This window comes from Physeter macrocephalus, chromosome 21 (assembly GCF_002837175.3).
Source record: "Physeter macrocephalus isolate SW-GA chromosome 21, ASM283717v5, whole genome shotgun sequence".
In the NCBI taxonomy this organism is placed as follows: domain Eukaryota; kingdom Metazoa; phylum Chordata; class Mammalia; order Artiodactyla; family Physeteridae; genus Physeter; species Physeter macrocephalus.
The window spans coordinates 107,321,858-107,341,945 of NC_041234.1; the positions used below are offsets into that span (position 1 = coordinate 107,321,858).

Consider the following 20,088-nt stretch of genomic DNA (forward strand, 5'->3'; position numbering starts at 1 on the left):
TTCAACTCTTCCCTCCTGAACCCGTTGCAACAGTATGCCCTGTTAGCCAGGCAGAACTATATTGGGTACCAAACAGCTGTTTGTGGCTCTTATTACTTTGAAATATTTCAAATTTCTCGCTTTGTTTGTTGGCCTATAACTGAGTGGTTCTCTTCTTCCTCACATGGAACAGTCTGTGTGGCTCATATAATGTAAAATCCCTCTTATGCCTGAGGGAAGGGGTGGGGAGAATGAGAATGAGAGAGAATGCGTGTTTGAGAAAGATGCCATCTTGATACTAGAATTATTTTTTTTTTAAAAAAATCAAACTCAAGAGTCTTCTCTTCCTTGAAACCTTGTGAAATTCGATCGGCCCAGCACTGAGCTGGGTGTTTTCAGTATGCCGAGAGCCGTACTGAAGGGAGGAGCTGGCTTCCTGACAAATTCAAATGAGGGTTCTTTTCCTCTCCATTTATTTTTAAAAGATATAAACTGCAAAAGTCTAAAGCCCAAACATTCCCGAGGCGACAAGCTCAGTATCCAAGTAATTTCCTTGATGCTGTGGGTTTTAACTTTCACCTCCTTGTATTTTATAAATATCTATGGCAAGGGAAGAGACTGTAAAACTTGCTAGGAGAGTTTGGCAAAGGAACATATCATTTGTATGGCATAATGTTCGAATTATACGATCTCCTCCCTGCCCAGAACTGGATAGTTGTCATGTGTGTTAAATATAGTTACTTGAATTAGCTGTACTTTCTGCTATACGCCTTGCAATAGCTCCAAAGCATTTTCTTCCAGAGAGCAAAGGAACTACTTCAGAGAAGTATTTTTACATTTATTGCTATTATATTCAGCTCTTTTGACTAAAACTATAATTACTTGATAGCTTCCTAGATGCTCCAGCCTATTTGGCACTTGATTATATTGTCTGTTCTTGTTCTCTCATTGTTTCACGTGGGTAAGTTGAGTCTCCCTAAATAGACGGTAATTTTCTCCAGGGCAGGGACCAAGTCTTACACTTCCTTTGTAGCACCTGGCAGTGCTGGGCACACAGCCTGTAGACTCTCCAACGGTTTGAGCATCAGGGCTCTGGAGTCGGTCAGATGTGGGTCTGAATCCCAGGTCTGTTGCTTACTTTCTACTTGGGCCACTATGGGCCTGACTCTCCTTATCTGTAATACGGACCTAATACTAACACCTACTCCCAGGCTTGTTTCAAAGATTGAATGAGACCACCGATGGCTCTTAGGACAGCCAAGACCCATGGTAAGGGCTCAACACATTTAAACTATGGTTATTACTGCCCGGCTGTAGGTAAGATACTATATCACGGAAGGAATGAAGTTATACTTTAAGGTTGTCATCATTTGCTTTGCATTTACTAGGATTTATATTTCATTCCGCCAATGTGATGGATACTAAACATTTAAATAAATGATGCTCTTTTCACTCACTATGAACCTGAGGTTTCATTTCCAGTGCAAGGTTACTGAAGGGTTCCTTAACATGGACAAAGACATACAGAAAACTATGAGAAAAAATATGTCTCTGGCGGGGAAAGGGAAGTAACGGCTGCATTTTGTAAACTTTATGAAAAAGGGAACTGATATTTTTTCCTTTTTATTTTCTGTCTTGTTATACTCCGTTGCCTATTCAGTAGCTTTGAATGAAATTGTTTCTCGGTTCTTATTATATTAAGGGCATTAGAATAACCTCTGTGACAGTTATGTTTAAATCCTAAACTATGACAGATTAAAGTATCTGGCACCCATCAGGGTTTCTTTAGGGGGAGGAGAGAAGTCTGCCCCAATCACACAATCCTGGCCATAGATACTTGGCTCCTAGGGTAATCAGAGACATGTGAACCCAAATGTGTCACCCAGAACCCATCTGTCCCAAGCCCTGCTTACCTTCTGTTGCTTTGTTGACAGCTAAAAGAGTGCTCAGAACCTTGGAGAAATTGACCCCTGCATGAAGGTCATCAGGATCAAATACCTATGAGAAAGAAAATTGAAACTGTCAAGACACTGTAAGTATTCAACTCAACAAACCAAACTATCAGAAGGCCACTTCCTCTAGCTCTCAGGAGAAAAAAAAAATGTAAAAGCCAAGACCCAAACCCCTGTATACCTTTAGGGAGAAATGAAAGCAGCAGCTGAGCCACCTAATGACATGTGGCGGGCCATCAGTGAGTCAGAGAGAAGCAGTAATGGGAAATGAGAGCCACGCCGAGTCCAGGGCCCACTAGGAAATGCACAGACCTGCTCTTCTGACCTGAGCCCATCAATACTCTCAGCCCAGCTACTGGAAACTCTGTGCTGGGTTACAGTCAATGCCCATCACCTACAGAAGGAGGCGAAGCCTTTGTGACATGCTTTCCTCTGTACAGTTCATTCACTGTTCTCAGCCAGGGCACTGTCTGCAGGGCCCTCCTCTCTGCTGCCCATCCTCCCCGAGGCCACCCACTGGGTCCCAACTCCATGTCGCCCAACTTTCTGCCCAGGCCTGCCTCTTGCTGCCAGCCTCAATGCCCGGTTTCTGCCCCCTGACCTTGCCCCTCTCAGCCCATCTTCATGGATTTGACCCTTGGGCGGCCTGAGCCTATAGGTTCTTCCTGGCCTTAGATGACTTTTCCAGATATGACCTCTGACCTTCCTGGTATTACTTAACTGCCAGCAGCAAAACATTAAAGAAATACAATATTTCACTTGAACTGTCGCAACCATCATTCTGATATCCCACTGTCCCTAGGGAAGACACCAAGCAGTTGTTATTTGAAAGACAACTGTTAATTTAAAAATGTATTCAGGGCTTCCCTGGTGGCGCAGTGGTTAAGAATCCGCCTGCCGATGCAGGGGACACGGGTTCGAGCCCTGGTCTGCGAAGATCCCACATGCCGCGGAACAACTAAACCCATGCGCCACAACTACTCAGGCTGCACTCTAGAGCCCGCGAGCCACAACGACTGAGCCCACGTGCCACAACAACTGGAGCCCACGTGCCACAACAACTGAAGCCCGCGCGCCTAGAGCCTGTGCTCCCAACAAGAGAAGCCACCACAATGCGAAGCCTGCGCACCGCAATGAGAGTAGCCCCTGCTCACCAAACCAGAGAAAAGCCCGCGTGCAGCAATGAAGACCCAACGCAGCCAAAAATAAAATAAAAATAAATAAATTTTTAAAATAAAATAAATGTTTAAAAAAATAAAATAAAATGTATTCAATATCTTGTAATAACCTATAATGGAAAAGAATCTGAAAAAGAATAGATATATAGATATATAACTGAATCACTTTGCTGTACACCTGAAACACTGTAAATCAACTATACTTCAGTAAAAAAAATTGAAATTTTTAAAAATATAAAAATTAAAATGTATTCAATGTTTTAAAATGTATGGAGGTGTCTTCTAGTCTCATAAACATGTATTTGAAACGAGAAGTACGCTCAAGCACAGGCACAACCTATTAATCTGCCAGTCAATGATGCCAATCTATATATATTTATAGGTAACCAGACGCCCACCTTCTCGATGGAAATACACCTTCAAAAAACATTTCATTCCAGGATGTCTAGAAGTTTGCATGCTTTTTTTTCCCCCAATGTGGTGATGGGAATAAAATGTACCTTTGCACGTGGGACATGGTTGGTAATGAGCCTAAGATTCTGAAGGATCTGTCTTCCCATCAGGTAGAGACATTTGTTCCATTTCTAATCCTCATGTTTTCTGGGAGCCACGTCAAGACCCAATTTTATCTTCTTTGTGCACATATTCTAGAAGACCTAAAATCTGTCTCTCGAATGAAAATATAGAGTATCTATTTTTTTTCAAATCTGGGGGGGGCATCAGTATAAACAATATATGCAAATGTGTGCCCCTTCTGAGACTTACAACTCTTTTTTTTAAAAAATGAATTTATTTATTTATTTATTTATTTTTGGCTGTGTTGGGTCTTCGTTGCCGCACGAGGGCTTTCTCTATTTGCGGTGAGCGGGGGCTGCTCTTGGTTGCGGTGCGCGGGCTTCTTGTTGCGGTGGCTTCTCTTGTCGTGGAGCACGGGCTCTAGGCACGCGTGGGCTTCAGTAGTTGTGGCACACGGGCTTCAGCAGTTGTGGCACACGGGCTTCAGTAGTTGTGGCTCGCAGGCTCTAGAGCGCGGGCTCAGTAGTTGTGGCGCACGGGCTTAGCTGTTCTGCGGCATGTGGGATCTTCCCGGACCAGGGCTCAAACCCGTGTCCCCTGCAATGGCAGGCGGATTCCTAACCACTGCGCCACCAGGGAAGTCCCCACACTCTTTATCCATTTAATCAATGAATGTTTTGCGTTCAAACTTAAAATGACTGAAGAGCCCAATCACATCTCAAAATGAAACACTAATACAGTTCTAGCAAAGGGGGAATGTCGATATTACTAAAGAGTAAAATGACACTACGATCCAAATACGTTCCTGAATGCTACAAACCAAAATGCAAACGTTGGACTTCCCTGGTGTTCAGTTGTATTGGTACTTGGCTGAAGTTGAGAACAAATAAACTGATGAGAAAATGAAACGTGCATCAACAAGAGGCACTGTGTCTGCTTGAGGGAAGTTGCCTGCACTATACACAGTTCCCTTTTTAGAAAACCTCAATACACTAGAATTTACCCACAGATGCTGTTCTGAAGCACTCGGAACGACATAGGAAGAAGTTGGAAGAGGCCTCTCGGGACTAGCAGAGAAGGCAATGCCTGAGGGTTATGATTTCCGAGCAGATGGAAGGTTAGATAGAACCATGAATGCCCTCTATGGCACTGCACCCTCACGAGCCTCACATGGAACAGTTCCGAACATTCCACCCCAGACCTTTCTTCCATGCACTTGAGATTGGTCACCTACTAAAATGGAAATATTATTTGGAGGAAGTGCAGTACTTTCAGCTGTTATCAGTCTTTTCCATCTTAGTGGAAACGAGAGGTGTGAGACCAAGTTTAGAGATGATGACGTGGAGAAAACCTAAGGGCACTGGCGCCCAACTGGGAGAAAAGCAAGGGAGATTCCCCCAGCATGGAGAGGGTGCGGGGAGAGCAAAGAGAAGTAGATTCCAATACAAGCCACTTGCCTAGGCCTAATCCCAATCATTTATATGTGCAAAATGGAGGACCAATCCCCCTTTTCTATCTGCAAAGCAGTGGGATGGTTAAAAGGTAATGCAAATTGGTACCTTGACGCCGTTATGCGATTTCACAATACAAAGCCCCGATGACACTCATCTCCCTATACTCTGTGCAAGCCTCGCTCGCCTGTTTAGTGTCTCTGGTATGAAACTGAGTCCCAGATTAGCTGAACCTTCTTGATTCCTATTTTGATGCAGAAATTAGCTGCTTAGTTCCAGTTGGATCTGTGAAGGTCAGATGAACAGCAGGATTCCCTCCCTCCGTTTATCACTACTGTGAGGCAGACGGGAAAGAAAGGATTGCTTCTTAGACTACAACTCGATGGTTTCAAGGTCCCACGCCTGCAATGGGATGAGGCAAGGTTCAAGTATAACAACGACAAAAAAACATTTACTTTACGCTGGGTAAGCAATAGGAGAGACAAGGATTAAAGTTCATTCAAGATTGTTTTTTAAGTATTTACATAGAGCCAGCCTAAGGTCTAATCCTACATCGGCAGCTGAAATCAGACAAGGCATTTCATTTTTAAACGTATCCCCACATTTTTCCATTTTGGAGATCCACAATGACAGCAAAACCTATTTTCCATCCACTGAACACCAGGTGTTAATTCTGAACCATTGGGGATCTGCCAGTATAAGCTGCACAGAAGTTAATATTTATATGGCTTTACAAATAGATCTTTTTTGGAGGAGTTTTCAGTTTCAACATGTATGCTATTTTATGCCATTTTCCCTAAACTGAGAAAAGCAAGGAAGCACAGGAGAAGACACTCCCCCCAGCCACTTGGTAATCTTCCAGCTACGGTTTCTTGCCTTACCAAGCCGTTGCTATGCACTATATGCTGACACCATGCTTGGAGGCTTCACTGCCCTTGATTCTCCAAGCAAGGCTGTAATGTGGGTACAATTATTTCCCCCATTTTATAGATAAGTAAACAGTGACTCAGAGTAAGTAGTTAAGTCACAAATCAAGAAAGTGATGGAACCAATAAAAATACACAAGAAAGTGCTCCAAGAGGCATTTTAGCCCTGTATGCATACTTTATGTTTTCATGAGACATGAAAAAGATGAGAAACAAATCTGTGAGTTTGTACACAAAAAGAAATCCCTTGCTGCTGTCGATATGAAATCCCTTGCAGCATCTGTACCATACGCAGCAAGTTTGTTACAACCTCTAAGATGACTTAATTCAACTAATTGTGACAAAGAGAAAATGGCCTATATGAGAAGACTGTCTCCCCAGGGGCTTTGCCTAACTCATGTGCTGTCCTTCTCATTTCAAGGGGCAGTCCTGACCCAGCAGGCCCCTGGTCATGTTTGCCAGAAGGGGGTTAGGGCTGCCCTGAGTTACTTCTATTTGTTCATCTGGTTCCATCGTCCACATAAGTGAGGTGTTAGCTGTGGGGGGGGCGGGCAGGGGGAGGGTGGCATCCAGCCCATGGTTATAGGACCAAGTGAAATCATTCCTTGGCATCGTGCTCTCAGCACCTGAGGTAACCAGTCACGGCCCCAGCCACATCCTTGTTAAGAGAAGAAGCCATACCGCATGCTAGTTCAGATGCCTAGTGATGGGTGATGCCTGTGATACCACTAATGTGGCTTCAGTACCATTCAGTGAACTTCATTTAAAGTTAATTTAGGGTTTGAAGTGATCACAATAGGCTCCATCACTCAACTATTAAAGTCTAATCAACTGCAAAGCAAGTGATTCAGTGGGACCACATGGACATAGCTTATGTTTCAGGCCCATTTTTAAAAAAAATTCCAAATATTTCAGGAACATTCCATCTCTTCCTTGTTCTTACTGAATAAGATCTTAAATTAACTTAGCCCGTCTTGAATCACATTCTCTTATCCTCACGGCTGAGCACGCTGCCTCTGTTAACCCCCGGCCTTGGGAGGAAATGTCATTGCGTTGTGCGACAGAGAAAGCAAATCTGAGCTGCTTAGTCATATTTCACCGGGTGGCAGTGCTCCTGGCTCTGTGGACACGACCTCGGATGCTTCCGCTCAGCTTCTACTAAAAGCAGCCACCAAGTCAGCAACAAATAATGCTCTCAGCTCAGAAACTGGACTCAATTCGCCACTGGTATTCCACTTACTAGAATACAGTGGATGGCATTTGTACCCTGCCTGGTTTTAAATAATAACTGTTCCAATTTGATATGGAGCAAACCCTGCTCTCTACTTCTCTCTTATTTCCTTCCTCTCTCTCCATTTCAGCAATTTAGGGAACAAGATCTGACTTGTGCATGTAGTTGCAATAACATCAGTATACGGAAAAGAGCCCTGAGGTGAGGGTCAGGAGACCTTGACTCCAATCCCAGATTTGTCACTGCCGAGCAGTTGTGAGGACCTAAGGAAAGCAACACCACTTTCTTTGTGGCTCTGTTTCCCATCAGGACAGTGAGAGATGTCTTTGACCAAAGGAGCGCAGGAAAAGGCCTGCTGGTCCATCATCTGAATAGGGGCTCCCAAAGGCAGCATCCTGGCTGGGTCTCCAAGGTCCAGAATCTGGCCTTCAGTTCTCAAGGCTCTTGAAAATGGACTCATATTAACCACGTTCACAAAAGGCCAATGCATAAGCCAAAATGCCAATTTACTAATTAAAAAAAAAAAAATGAACCATGAAGAGGATTGGATACTCCCATTTTATGGGTCAGATCACGCTCTCCCAATAGAGAAATCTACATAGTACGCCAAATCACAATTAGAAATTTGTTGGATAATACAGAATCAAAGCAAAGGGAGTCTGGGGTATCACGGCCTAACATAATTATTACCTGTTGATAGTTGAGTTTTTCAAAATGTCATTTTTAAAATGGCCTGTATATAAATTCTGGCTTTAACTTGCCACCACTGCCTCGTGGGACTCGAACTGCAACTGTGGACAGCTTTGACCATCTATGTCCTTTTGTCTCTGTGGATTTATATAGAGTCACTTTAGATAACTAATATGGGCTTCTAGATGACTTGGGCCTCATCTCATCCAGAGCTAGGAAGTCCAGCTCCACAGGGCTCCTGTAATAGGAGCAAAGATCTGAGCATAATTGTCACTGCTCACACCTCATCGAGAAGTCCCCAAATCCACTCCGGGATGGCTTCCTCAGCATCACTGACATCAACGTATCCCACCTTGTGATCGCCATTCTTCCTTGTTAGCACTCACCTAGGGCAAAAACCGCTTTCTCCACAACAGATTTATCTTCAGTTGAGTAGCAAGTGTTGAGGAAAGTGGCAAATGAATGAGGAATGATACAGGCATCTTGGTGGGGATGGTCCCAGGATTCAAAAGAGAAAGAACAACTGGCTTTGGATAATCTCACCGAAAAGAGAGTAGGCACGAAGGAAAGGGAAAGATGAAATCTCTCTTGTCAGTAGCGTTTGCCAAGCCAAGGGTGGGAAGCCAGAGGCTTAGAACCAGCTGCCTCTCAGCCCGCTGGCCGCCGTGGCCCTCCCCCCGCCCCTCCTCCTGTGCCTCTGTCACTAGAGCCACACTGGCTGCCAGTTTTGAGGGATGCAGGCGGATGGGTGATGCCCCAGCTGCTGGAGCATCTGTGCGCCAGAGCTGGGGGTGTCCTTCCCAAGCCCCAAGCCACCACCGTGTCGGAGAAGGGGACTTACTTCTTAGTTGTGCACATTGGAATAAGGAACGCATTTTCCCGGGGACATAGTGTCACCTGCGCCACTCAGTCTCTATGACATCCACAGTTCAGCCACATGAGTTATTAAACTAGCCGCTGTGGGCCAGCCAGAAAACAGAATCACCACGTAGCACCTTGTTTCTATGGGAAAATGTGTTCTGTGTTCCTAATAACTTAAAAACAAATATTTGGAAAATAATCCATTTTTATACTGAAGAATGCCTGAACATGGGCTCCCAGATCAACGTCCTCATCCTTTATATTTCTTCCTTGTCCTTTCACGTAAAGGATGAACTTAAAAAGGAGGAATTAAAAAGAAAAAAATACCCTAGACACTCCGAGTACTATTTATTTTGGAATTCCCGGTGACGAATCCAGCGACACGTGTGAAGACCATGAAAATAAGCTCAGAAAGTGTTAAGAGCCGACAGTTCCTGCCTGTTTAACCGTGCAGGCGGTTAAGGAGGAGACTCTCCTGTGAAGATAGGGTTCCTGCAGGCCCTGTTTTCCTAGGAGCCTCCTGTGATTTAGGGTTGGAGCCCGAGAACCTAGCGGAAGCAGCTGCTTCAGGACAAATTCCATGCACAGGAGAGACTGGTGTTAAGTGAGCCCTACCCAAAGCTGAGGGAGGGAGGAGGGCAATGAGAACAGGAGCCCCTCCTCCAGCGGTCCCATCCGCTGCCTGCCTTAAAGTCCTCCACTGACTCACCCTCACCTCTCTTTCTTCTGAACAGCGACAGCTGTGAGGGTTAAGATTAGCCCTGGCTTTCCCATTGGAAAGCCAACTCTTTGCAGTGCAAAGGACCCAGCCGTGGTCCAGCATTCAACACATGAGACACTCGATAAATAGTCATTCATTGGTGGCTTGACCGGACGGACTGTCAGAGAAACTTAAATATAAATTGCGCCTAGAATGTAAGCCCCATGAAGCCAGTTCTTTCCAACCTTTTTCACGGCTGGATCCTCAACGTCTAGAAGAGCGCCTGTCACACAGTAGGCGCTCGATAAATGTTTGATGAGTTCATGAAAGTTTAGAAGCTCTCGCCAATTGGTGATTAATTATAATTGAGGAAAAGGCATTGCCGAAATCACAGTAAAGGCAAAAAGAAATATCATTAAGGAAGAAAAAAAATCCATTTCCATGTGACTTTTCAGGAAACATCTGTTATCTAAAATAATATACACCTGTGCTCGTCTGCAAACTGAAGCCCTGTGACCATGACGTGACCAAAGATGCTTCGAACTCCATGGCGGTGGATTTCATTAACTCGTCTGCCAATGCGATTACTGGCCTGTCCCAGGTAGTACAGGTTCCTTTTCAATCTCCTCCCAAAGCACCACGATGTGGGCACTATAGAGAAGGGACACTGGAAAGAACTGTGACATGTTACTGTTTGGCTGGGCTGGGCTATCTTTTTTTTTTTTTTTTAACTGTTTATTGTAAAATAGCTTAAATGACAGCCACTAAGAGCCACATTCACCTGTTCATCCCTTGCTCTAAAAGAGGCTCTGAGTCCCAGCAGGGCACAGTGGGATGTGGCAAAACACGGCAAAGTAACCCACGAGAAGTAAGAAGAGGTGACAGGCAATTGGCAAGACTACAAATCACACACCTGAAGTCCCTCTTCCACCAGCTAACCCAGGTGGGAAGGATGTTGTACCAAAGTTTCTCCTACTTTCTTTCTTTCAGGATCACCTTCAACCATTCATTTGGCAAAGACTTTTGGTGCACTTTGCTTACGTCTCTATGTGAGTCACTTTTTCAAGTCTGCCCTTCGCAGAGATGCCCATCAATGCCTAACAGGCATCAATCAACCAATTAATTAACTAATTAATTAACTAATTAATTTTCCTCCACCTGACCCCAAACAGGATCTGTGCCTAGGAAACCATCCAAACACAGGAAGGTGGGTGTTCGGGAGCTCAGATAGCCAAGCCATCAGGAACGGTGCTTTCAGTTAAAATCCACGTCTCTCAGCCTAAGGTAACCCAGCCTATAACTGCCTACAAGGTCAAGTCCACGCTCTTCGAGCCAGCATTCAAAGTCCTTCTCAGGCTGGTCCCACACCTAGCAAGCTCATTGTTTCTCATCATCATCTCCTTGTATGCCCCAGAATCCTTTGCTTCCTTCACGGTGCCTCTCTCTGCTATGCACACTTCTCCTTATGAAAAAGTTCCCTCAACCGCCTGAATCCTAGAGGTCCTTAGGAGCCCGTTCTCCATCACTCTCCTCCACGGGGTCTTCCCCCAACACTACACCTCAGTACACAAAGGGCTTCTCTTTCTCGCAACTCTGAATTATGCTCTAGATTCTGGAAGCTTGGCTACCTAGCCATCCACTCCTACACGCTGCGAAACTCCACTATTTCCCATACACATGCTGCCTTTTTCCAGAATTCTCAGTACTCACCATGTAGACGGTGCACAAGCACTTGCTGACTATTCCTCTTTCCTTTCAACCAAAATCTTAAGCAGCTATTTCTTCCACCAGAAACACCTGTCCTTTGGTCATACCTTCCCCAGAAGGAAAGACAGGGAGAAGGTAATTTTTTCCCGGTAGAACTTGATAAATCAGGGCTCATATATTCTCCATCACTTGGGAAGATAGATGCTTCTTTTGGAAGAATATGATTGAGAGAAGCGAAGAAGGCTGACAAAGCATTTACCTCGCCCAAAGGAAGTGAAGTTACTACCCGGGATCACTTGGGAGAATCAAAGTTACGGAGTCCTGGATGTGCAAGTCTCGCACGTGGACAGCCCAGTGAAATCGAGAGAGTTTGGGTAACCTAAGGAATAAGAAGTGACCCGAGCGCTGGAAAGGCAGAGAAGGTCTTCCAAATGACATTGTGGCACCTAATCTCTCATACCTTTCATTTTCTGGTTTGCTTTTTTTAACTTTTAAAAACATGAAACAGGTGCTCCAGCTTGACATAAAGAAACTGAGTAATACTGTATTAGGAAGGACCTGGCTTTCTTTTTAGCCTTATTTTCATCCGCTAAAGAGTCATTTCTAGGAATAAAGTCAGCTGTTGATAATCTACATATAGACTGTTAGATATGCAATCTATCTAAAATAAATTTTTAAAAATTCATCCACTCATTACCCATTCAACAAATATTTACTGAACACCCGGTATATGCCAGGCACTAATACATAAATTTGTTTTAAGATAAGAAATAAAAAGGGTGCTATATAAAATCTAGCAAAGAAAATCACCCACAAGTATACCAACTGTCAAACATTGTTTTTCATTCTGTTCTCTTTGCTTGAAGATGATCTTTTTAATCCCCAATCAGGATTTTCCCCAATCCATTCCCAAATACCAGCATATCATCAAAGAACGCAAACTGGTCATTTTACAGTAAAAATGCTGATTTACACTATCACAACGCACATTTCTCCAAAGAAGTGGCAAATTTCTTTTGTTAGTAAAATACCGCATTCTCTTGGTTTGCATACATTTCTCAGAAATTATTGGTGAGTGGCCCCAGTTTGCTGGAAACCTAGCCATGAAGAAGAGACAAATTACAAGACAGAATGTTCCTCAGTGTTGAGACCTGCCTCACAGGCCGGGCTCTTCATAAAAGCTGTTAAGAGCTTGACCCCTTCGAGATGCCTCTTAAAGTAATATCCATGTGCTTCCAAAGCATAAGGAAACCTGTATGTTATCGTCTAGGGTGAGACAAGTCCTTATAACACTTTCACTCACTGCTTTGCAAACTGCTGCATTTCCTCCCACCTTAATTTAATTCCTTCTCTTCCCTATTGCCCTGTTCAATCCCTCAACTGACATGTCTGATCTCTGTAATAATATTCAAGTCCCCAAGAAAGTATAAAGCTGGGATTTTACTCTCTTTCTCCAAGCAGAACTAAGTTAGGAAGGTAAATCTTCTGCCAAGAAGTCAATAAAAATGACACGTGACTATTATGTCATCTGGGGTGATCCACAGCTCTGAACCCACACACCCCTCTGTGTGGAAGGGTCCGGTTTGCCAGGGTATGACAAAGTGGGGAGCTAATTAGACAGATGTCTGGTGTTGTAGGTCTATCTTCCAGATGACAACAGAGGACGCGGCAGATATGCAGCAGCTTCGGGACTGAGTGGACATACGCTTCCTCTAAAAACGTAGGTAAGCAAAGGCCCTAAGCAATAGGCAAGTGCCCTCACTCTTCTTCATTTGCAATTCAAAGGCCAGACCTTGTGCTTTCTTTTGGTACTAACCCCAAGGTCATCACCAATGGCTCTGCATACCTTATGCTGTGCTGACAAGGTCTTCACCTCTCAGATTGATCCTGGGGGTCGCCTCAGTGATAACATATGACCAAATTAGAATGGGGCTGGAGTAGGGGAGAATGGCCAAGATCGCCTGGTTTGCATAAAGGGCTGTATTGTGCTCTGTTGCCCCCAGAAACAGCCTGGATTAGAATCAACATTAAAACCAGATCAAAGGGGCTTCCCTGGTGGTGCAATGGCTAAGAATCTGCCTGCCAGTGCAAGGGACACAGGTTCGATCCCTGGTCCAGGAAGATCCCACATGCCGCGGACCAACTAAGCCCATGCGTGCGCCACGACTACTGAGCCTGCGCTCTGGAGCCTGTGAGCCACAACTACTGAGCCCACGTGCTGCAATACTGAAGCCCGCGTGCCTAGAGCCCGTGCTCCGCAATGAGAGAAGCCACCGCAATGAGAAGCCCGTGCACCGCAACGAAGAGTAGCCCCCGCTCGCCACAACTAGAGAAAGCCCGCGCGCAGCAACGAAGAACCAACGCAGCCAAAAATAAATAAATAAATTTAATTTAAAAAAACAAATTAGAGTTGAGTTAGATTTAAAACAAGATAACTTTGACATCTCCCATCAGGAAGATTCAATTGATCAAATTTTGCAATAAAATGCCTTCCTTTTGGTATTATCAGCATACATTCAATCCAATTAAGAAACTATACTTTTCCCTTTTAAGTATTACATATCGTGGGGGGGTTTTTTTTGTTTGTTTCTTTTTGTTTTGTTTTTGTACAGAGGCAATTGATTTTTATTTTCTCCCCTCGACTATGCCCAAATCAACAGGTTTATTACTTATTTCCTGGGAGCAAGGGGGAATGTTTTTGTCAGTCATAACCAAAAACAAAAAACCATTTGTTGAATTGTTTAATTCAACTAAAACAAGAAGCATCTTGCTCTGGGGTGGATTTTTAAATTTCAAGCTATCGTTATTATAAAACAAATGCATTTGTTTTAAAAGACACACCAACTATTTCATCCAGGTAAACAAGAGAAACTGAAAATATCCTTTTTACACATTCTCCTAGTTTATGCATAGACTAGAAAAGAATGAAAGGCTTTCCTGATTTTTCAATTCCAAGAGGAATCTGTCCAAACCGTTTCTATTATTAGCACACAAAATGGTAGCTAAAGAAGTTACTGTGGTTAACAACTGAATAATTCATAGTCTCGGAAGAATTCTGTCGCTTTGTCTTCTCCAGTTCCTCTTTAGAACTGGATCCCCAAACATATTTCTAATCCTGAGTTGTTATAAAGGCAACCATATACAAATTCTTCTCAGCACTTAAAAATCGGTCACACTAAGCACTGAGAACTACAGCAAGACATTAAGCTGGAGACTTAACAGGAACTCTTATAACCAGTTCATGAAACTCTTAAGATTACACATATATTGTCAGAAATCAGAGTCACAGGTTCCAGTCTGTGTCCCATGGATATCACTGGGCTATAACATCACTGAAATTTAAACTGCCTTCATGCAGTCTTCCAAATAAAATATGTAAACACAGTAAATATGACCTACAAATAATTTTAAACACATTTCAACACCCTCTAATCTAAATTCAAATTATTTTCTATGAAGTGAGGCACTGAGAATTTCAAGTCTAGAAAAAGAAAAAAAAAACACTTCAATTAGTGAGTGAAAGAGGTTAATAATGTTGACAGGATGAACATTTCTGCTGTTCACCATGACAAGAGAGGTCAAGCCCGCCACCACTCTTCATCTAAAATTCCCAGAAACGGTCAACTTTATTTTGTCCTCAGAAGAGAGATGTTAAGAATTAGAAAATATGTGGGGATTTTAACCTTTGACTTTATTTTCCAAAAACAAGCGATCTTTGCCAAATAAAGCACAGACCCGAGAAACAAAATGGCTGGATTTTTTTTTTCCTGGTTTAACTTTCATCCCCGGCTAAATTCTCAATGTGGGAATTCCCTGGCAGTCCAGTGGTTAGGACTCCGTGCCTTCACTGCCAAGGGCCCCGGTTCGATCCCTGGTCGGGGAGCTAAGATCCCGCAAGCCGCATGGCGCAGCCAAAAGTTTAAAATATATATATTTACATTTTATATATATAAATTCTCAATGTAACTAGTGTAAAACCTCAGGACCCCTGGAGAAGCCATCATTCCCCAGAGCCCACAGTTTACCTCCTCCTGTATCCAAGGTTTTTTACTGTTAAGATTCCTAAAGGAAATCTTTCTATAAAGCACGACTCACTTCTTAAATGGAGTTTGCCTAACGTAACTGTCAACAAAAAAGTGAACTTTTTTTTTGATAATGCAATGTTATCCTTTGTAAACACTAGTCTACTGGGATACATTAAAATTCCAATTAGGAACTAGCTTTTATTGAGAGTTTACTCAGTGCTAGGCACTGGTGCTAAGTGCTTTACTTGCCTTCGCTCACTTAATGCTAAGAGGTGGCATATATCTAATTAGCATATACCTAATAATAATAAAGTAATATATACCTAATATTACCTACCACCACCACCAAGGAAATTAGCATATACCTAATAAGTGACTACCTCAGGTTAGTTCAAGTCCAAGGCTCAAGCTCTTAGCCACTGTACTACTATACTACTTCTCAAGAACAAAGGTTCCCTGACCGGGAATCAGACCCAGACCAAGGCAGAGAAAGTTACAAATTCTGGCCACTAGACCACACAGCACGTGTTGGGTTGCCTGATCCCACACCAAAAAGGCCCTGATGGTTATGTCTGGCAGTCTGCTTTTTGTCTCCTGCTGATTTCATTGCTTCCACGTTACACATAGACTCTTTCTGCCATCGCCAGCACGTCTAATCTAGAGCAACTTCTCTTCTCCCTTTATCACAACTTTCTATTTAAATGCTGTTTTCCAGTTTACAAAGTGCTTCCACATACCTTATCTCATTTCATCTAATTTGCTATTTCTAACCAGTTTGGGGATGAGCAACCAGATTACCCATAATTCCAACAGGCTTCAATAAATAAAAGTAATTAGGCTCTGAGTGAGGGTCTGAGGCAGTCTCCTAGGAATAAAAGTGCACAAGTCTAAGGACAAAGATGGGGCATCTCTTTTGCAGCCTGGAGCTTCCCCGACCATTCAGTCATTCTAGCAATCATTCATTTAATAAACATTTACTGAGCACCTGCTAGGGGCCACGTTCTGTACTCACTGCTGGCGTTATACGATCAAGTTCTGGTTCCTGCCTTTGAGAAGCTCCAAGGCTAGCAGAGACGGAAACGTGTCCACAGATTACCATGGTGAGAGCGGGCAGGTAGCGAAAAGGTAGCTGGGCACAAGGGATTATGGGAAAATGGATGCTAACTGCCCAACCCAGCAGAGAAGATTTCCTAGACAATCCGACGCCGAGGAGGTTCTCAGCTCGGGGGCAGACACTAGAGGCTGCTAGATGGCTGAACTCTAGATAAACCAGGGAAATAGTTCTTGACTCTGGCTGCGCATTAGAATCACCTGGGGAGCTTTCAAAACCAAATAATAACTTCAGAAAACTTTGGGGCAGCACTTACTCAAGCCAAACATATACACACCCTATGGCCCAGCAGTTCCATTCCTATGTATAAACCCAGCAGAAATGTGCACCAGAAGACATGCGCAGGGATATTCATAGTAGCATTGTTCATAGCAACTCCAAACTGGAAACAACCCAGATGTCCATCAACAGGTGAACGGAGAAGCAAAATAGGGGACATCCACATGGTGGAATACTACTAGCAATAAAAAAGAAAGACTGGCATGGGGAACGCGTACAAATATTACCCTGAGCGAGAGAAATCTTATACAAACAGATACATACTATATGATTCCACTCATATAAAGTACAAGACAGAAAAAAAGGAATCTATTGTCTTAGAAGTCAGGGCAGTGGTGCCCACTGGTGAGGAGTAGTGACTGGGAAGGGGCACGGGGCGGGTGGCTTTTGAATGCTGATGATGGTGTGTTTCTTAATCGGCGTGCTGACTCTACAGATGTGTTCAGTTTGTAAGGATTCATCACACTCTACTTAGGATTTGTGCAGTTTCCTGAATTCGGGCTATATGGCAATACAAAATTCATTTAAACATTAAAAAAAAGAATAAGAAATACCAAGGCCTGGGTCTCCCTGCAGACCAATTAACCCAAAAGCTCAGTGTGGGGAGACCCCAACATTTGTATTTTTTAAAAACACCCCAGGTGGCTCTAATGTGCAGCCATGTGTGCAAACCAAGGTTAGGCGTTCCTGTATTTATCAATAGCTCCTCTGGGGGGACAGCCTGGCACGTAGCAAAGGGAACAAGTTCTGAAGTAAGGTACATCAACGATTACATTCTGCTTCCATTTTGCACTGGCAGTGTGTGGCATTTGTCTGGATCATCCCCAAACCTCAGTATAATGGGAACAATATCCCCTCCCTCCCAGGACTGTTGTGAGGATTAAATAAAATAATATACTTAAAGCACCTAGCACAGTACCTAGAACATAGTAGGTGCTTGAGAAATGGTAGGTACTCAACTCCTTTTCCTCCTTCGTGTCTAAGTTCCAGTGATGAGCAGATTGCTGTTAACGAACAAAACTCACGCTCTCCAATTTCTCCTCCTGAATGAGCTTCTTTGTAAAGACTGAAGTAATATTATACTTGGGCTAGTGATGTCAAACGAATGTCGGACATTTCTGGGCACTGGTCGCTCACTCTGTTCAGCACCTGCTACCCCGGAAGGTGAACAGAGGGGCGGCAGACTGTAGGTAAATACAAACCACAGACCCTCCTTTGGAAAGCTTTGTCCCTGTCCTCACTCCTAAGAACAGTGCCAGCCATGTGAGTTGGCAAAAAGAATAGAAAAAATTAATAGCTTGGAAGACATACCATCCATGAAATGTGCCAAATGAAACACTTTTGTATAAAATGTCATGTTTTCGTAAAAAACAAACAAACAAAACAGAATCCTGGGCTGAGAGCAGGAGATTCAGGTGAGAGTTTTGATGATACCACCCGTCAGCTGTATGACTTTGCTTCACTAAACTTTTCTGTTTCTCTGGCCAATGAAAGTAATGCCATCTCTCCTACAGCCTTTACAAGGGCACAGTGAGTTTCAGATAAGATAAATAGAAAGCTTTCCAAAAACTGAAGCAGCAAAGAAAGGCAAGACTGGAAATTTACTTTTTTCCAAACTCCAATCACCAACCACCACCCTCCCTCCCCAAGACTGAGAACTCTCTGATATTAACTGCTCCAAGTGCACGCAGAGACTCCACCAGCCTGAAGCTCGCTTATGTAAGAAGAGACTGCAGCACTGCCTGGCATGTAGCATAATACTTTGCTTTAAGAGAAATCCTTGGAAATGCCTCAGCTGAAGTACAAGGGCAAGCCCAGGCCTTACGTTTCGGAGACAGGCGCTCTCAGTCACGGAACACCAGAACTGTGGCTCGAGCAAATGATGTCATCCGAGCTCCTCTTACCATGGTCAATGTCAAAAATTAAGACAGGAAGTTCAAGGACAAATTGTGGGGTTCCCAGGCAAATATAAGTTAGAAAAGCAGTTTGGACCTTAGAATCTTGCCTTAAAAGTTGTCTCCTATTCTGTAATGGTTTTTGGTTTATGTGAAGCTTTTCTTGACAAAAATATACATAGTTGCATAGAAAAATATATTCCCTTAGGACTCTATTTTTACTCCCACTACGCATTAAGAAAAGAAAAAAAAATCATGTGAGTCACCCCTAGATCCAGAAACAATATCAAGCCAAAAATAAAAATATAAGATTCTCGAAGAGACAGAGATAAACTTAAGGGCTCTCCACTCTAGAGCTAAGAAACGAAATCGCTCACATACCTGTTGGGTTCCTAAAAGACTGGAAAATGAAAACTCAAAATTAACCACAGGCACGTTGAACACCTTGGAGATAGAGGACTTTCCCCATCCACAGACCATTCCTGCGACAGACCTGTGTACTCAACACCGAAAATATCCCCAAATGTACAGATGCCGGGGGTTGGGGGTTGGGGGGTGGGGGGAGGTCAAGTTAGTATCAAAAAAATAGTACTGTTGACTCCCGCCCTGGTTCCAGGGGAAAGAAGGAATCCGGTCTGATGCAAAGCTCGCGGCCAGAGCCGGACAACTCGTCCCTAAGTTTGGCGCTTCCCAGCTCTCCGCCCGCGGCCCCCGCCCCCGCTCCCCGCACCCCGGAGCTCAGAGCCCCGCGAGGCCCTGGCGGAGGACGGACCCCGCGGCCACGGCCCGGGGAGGAAGGGCGGCTCCTCTCCAACCGGGGTCCTTCGCCCCCACCCCAGGCCCCCTCGCGCTTCCCTTCCCCTGACCCCCTCGCCCCGGGGCAGGTCACCTGGCTCGGCCGCTGCCCGCTGGTCCTCCGGTTGCTCGCTCGGTCCAGCCGCGCCGCCGCCGCCGCCTCCGGGAAGCCGCTCGCCCTCCCGAGTCGCGGGGCTGGCGAGCGGGCGGCCGAGCCCGTGCCAAGGCTGCGGGAACCGTTCCACTCGGCCGGAGCTGGGACCCTGCCCCGAGCGCGGCCGCCACCAGGGCGAAACTGGAGAGCTGGGCTCGGCTCGCCGGGGCGGGGAGGGGCGGCTGCAACTTTACTCCTGGACGCGGGCGAGGAGGGGGCGCCCGTCTCCAAACTCCGTGCAGCGCCCGCAACCTCTCCGGTCCGGGGATTTTTAAAAAATGCCCCCCCTTTTTTAATATAAAGGGAAGCCAGATTCTTGCCCTCAAGTTCTTGTTTCCAGAGCGGCGGGGCCGCTGGGAGGGCGGAAAGCTGGGTGCGGGAGACGCGCCCCTCTGGGTGCGCTGGCGGCGAGCCGGTCGAGGGCGCGAGGGGCGGCGGCGGGCGGGCAGCGGCTGCTCTGGGAAGCCGCCTTCGCGGCCGCTCCGGACCCTGCTCTCAGTACCTCGCTGGCCCCCTCCAGCCCGGCGCCCAGAGCCCGGGAGGGAGAGCGGCCTGAAGGGACCGGGCCAGCGGCGTGGAAGCAGTGACCCGGACCTGGATCGCCGAAGTAGGAACTGGAAGTGACAGCGGCGCAGGGT

General features: G+C 44.9%; 1 protein-coding gene across 7 annotated transcripts in view; it reads right to left on the reverse strand.

Annotated features, from left to right (window-relative positions):
- The window catches only part of ARHGEF6 (Rac/Cdc42 guanine nucleotide exchange factor 6), a 126,433-nt gene that overhangs the window by 95,165 nt on the left and 11,180 nt on the right, over nucleotides 1-20,088 (reverse strand). For 6 of the 7 annotated variants that reach the window (XM_028482159.2, XM_028482160.2, XM_024128175.3 and 3 more), the window contains one exon: nucleotides 1,893-1,977. In XM_028482159.2, coding sequence (XP_028337960.1) covers nucleotides 1,893-1,977 — 85 coding nt within the window. Of the gene's footprint in view, nucleotides 1-1,892; nucleotides 1,978-19,390; nucleotides 19,928-20,088 lie in introns of those variants that run through there. The other variant, XM_028482161.2, reaches the window with a different exon arrangement.